The sequence below is a fragment of the Lupinus angustifolius genome, unplaced genomic scaffold (genome assembly GCF_001865875.1).
Source record: "Lupinus angustifolius cultivar Tanjil unplaced genomic scaffold, LupAngTanjil_v1.0 Scaffold_5_115, whole genome shotgun sequence".
In the NCBI taxonomy this organism is placed as follows: domain Eukaryota; kingdom Viridiplantae; phylum Streptophyta; class Magnoliopsida; order Fabales; family Fabaceae; genus Lupinus; species Lupinus angustifolius.
This window is the reverse complement of record NW_017717327.1, coordinates 31074-33708: the sequence shown is the minus strand read 5'-3', so window position 1 is coordinate 33708 and position 2635 is coordinate 31074. Positions and strand designations below refer to the sequence as shown.

The 2635-nt window shown below is 34.7% G+C and overlaps 1 protein-coding gene across 1 annotated transcript; it reads left to right on the top strand.

The window, feature by feature from the left end:
- The first annotated feature begins 286 nt into the window (after positions 1–286).
- Positions 287–2303, top strand: LOC109337327 (WUSCHEL-related homeobox 4-like). The gene is made up of 3 exons (XM_019574283.1): positions 287–556; positions 1095–1376; positions 1936–2303. Exons 1-3 carry the CDS (start codon positions 311–313, stop codon positions 2083–2085), a joined length of 678 nt encoding a protein of 225 aa, XP_019429828.1. The 5' UTR covers positions 287–310; the 3' UTR covers positions 2086–2303.
- Positions 2304–2635: the final 332 nt, after the last annotated feature.

The following is a 2635-nucleotide window of genomic DNA, read 5'->3' as shown; positions in this document are numbered from 1 at the left end:
TATATATATGTATTACATTATATATTTCTCTTGTAGCATCCAAAGAGATGTATGGACACAGCATGTGCATTAGGCATATAGTTGTTGTTTAACTTTTAATTTTTCTTCTGATTTGATGTATTATGTTGCCTTTTACTTCAATTTACCGGAGGAAATTCCCAAGTCAACTGCACCTCATCATTTGGTCTTGGCTCTTTGAGACACACACCTCATTTCCCACTCTGTTAACTTTTTACTTTTATTCTAACCATCATCATCACCCTCTAGCCCTCTATAAATCACTGAGCTCTCTACCATTCACTTCTACACCATGGGAAGCATGAAGGTGCACCAGTTGACACGTGAAGGATTATGGGAACATGAAACCCTATCCTTCACACTTGGGTGCAAACGCTTATGTAGTCTTGCTCCCAAAAATACTAACACAGATGTTAGTACTATCACTACCACTACTACTCCTTTTGATCTCAAAAGCTTCATCAGACCTGAAAGTGGATCTAGAAAATTTGGGTCCTTAGTTGATAATAAGAAAGATCCACCTTCACCAAAGGACCAGGTCTATTATCTTTTCCCTTTCATTTAATTTGCTCCATGTCCATTCATGCAGTGATATTTCACGTGTACATGATACCAAATTAATAATGAAATTTGTTAAAAATAAATTCGTGGGCAAAATTCATTGTACCCTTTTAATTATATAACATAAAACTAACTTATTCAAGGTTCAGATTTTGCTAACTTGACTCTTGAACTTATTAACTCTCAGGACACTCATGCTTTATCTAACATAACTTCGGTATAAGTAATTTTATGCGATTCATATATAGTTGGAGAGGTTATATTCAAATTAACCTAAAACCGAGGTTTTAAACCTAGTTGGTCTAATTGAGGTCGTGACATTATTATTTTAATGGTCTTTACAATTAAGTTATAATCATAATTGTGACAGCATTAATCAATTTTCCCCCCGCAATAATCCATCATTAGAAGTAACTCAATATAACCATAACAACAACCATAATTTTATAGTTATACCTAAACCCATTAATTCATCATAACAAATATGATTAATAATTTATATGGATAATATTCAGGTGGAAACACATCCAGGAGGGACTCGGTGGAATCCAACGCAAGAACAGATAAAGATATTAGAGATGTTTTATAAAGGTGGAACGCGAACTCCAAATACTCAGCAGATAGAGAAGATCACTGTTCAGCTTAGCGAATACGGGAGGATAGAAGGGAAAAATGTATTCTACTGGTTCCAAAACCACAAAGCACGTGAAAGACAAAAGCGGAAGCGTAACAGTGTTGGCCTTGCTCTTAGTCCTCCAACTCCGACCTTTACTAGCAGTATTACTTTTGAGACAAGGGTATGCACTTAGTGTTACATTAACAAAAATATATTGGTATAACCAAATGTTTTAAATCCGGACAAACATTTTAGTATCCAGCATTATCGTTATTATGATTGTGGTTATTGTGACAACTGGATGTGAATTGCGGCCATTACATTATAAATCCTTTTGTGATTAGAAAAATGTTTTGGTTCAATGCACTCCGATGTCATCCAAATATAGTCCTATCCGATTACGCTGCAACCCGATGCAGATATATTATTATGAGTCAGTTGCAGTGTGATGTGGTTGTGACAGTTATCACAACTATAATATTGTGGCTGCATCATATAATGTGGTTACACTACAGCTCGATGCGAACATATTATTGTGAGAGCCAATTGTTATATAATTAGTTGCAACAATCACTATAACCACAATATTGTAGCCACATGCCCACATCATGGTTCAACATTTTAAATGAGTGGATACAAATTATAATGATATAGTACCACTGAGTATAGTATCACAGCTACATTATTTATTTAACTTCATGGGTGTATATTACATTTCTAATTTTATTTTATTTTTGCAGGGGGGAATAGATCAAGAAGATAGTCCAAACAAGTGTAGGAGCTGGGCATTTGAGTACTTGGAAGACCAAAGCTGGGCATCCTGCAAAGAGGAGGATCACAAAATTCTGGAGCTTTTCCCATTGCACCCGGAATTAGGCAAAAGCAGATGAAGGAGTTTGCTTTAACCGTTTAAATAGAAATATTATCAACTAGGTGGAATTCTCGTGCACTAGGTTGTATTTTTTTCTTTCATTGTGCTGGGAAAGAAGACAGACAGACAGAGTTGTCTACAAGCTGTACTCTTCCACTTTAATGCAATCCCTGACTTCAGAACTTGCTTAACCAAAGTTATTTGCCTCTCTTCCCATTGAAAAAGTCTTAACCATGCAATTCTATCACATCATCTTTGACAACCGTAAATTATGTCCTGGATAAATTATATTAAAGCAAAAACAGAAAAGTAATATAAATTTAATTTTTTTAAGCAATATAATATATTTTCATTAGTCCATATGGTTTGAAATAGAATTTGGGACAACAAATCTTTATGCGTGACATAATTTCACCTGTTGATTCTAACTTGGTGAGTGTGACTTAAAAATTAAATCCTTTTAGGAACAGGTGATGTCAAACGTTTTAGGTTAAAAGGAGAAGCTAATGACTCTTAAGTCCACGTACCTACTATTTCAAATCTTAAGCCTAACCTATTTTGCATCTTAA

Bases quoted from the DNA above. Each gene is read 5' to 3' on its own strand.
- LOC109337327 (XM_019574283.1), top strand. From the start codon at position 311: ATGGGAAGCATGAAGGTGCACCAGTTGACACGTGAAGGATTATGGGAA. The intron at 557-1,094 runs GTCTATTATCTT...GATAATATTCAG, and splicing joins CACCTTCACCAAAGGACCAG to GTGGAAACACATCCAGGAGG. The intron at 1,377-1,935 runs GTATGCACTTAG...TTATTTTTGCAG, and splicing joins GTATTACTTTTGAGACAAGG to GGGGGAATAGATCAAGAAGA.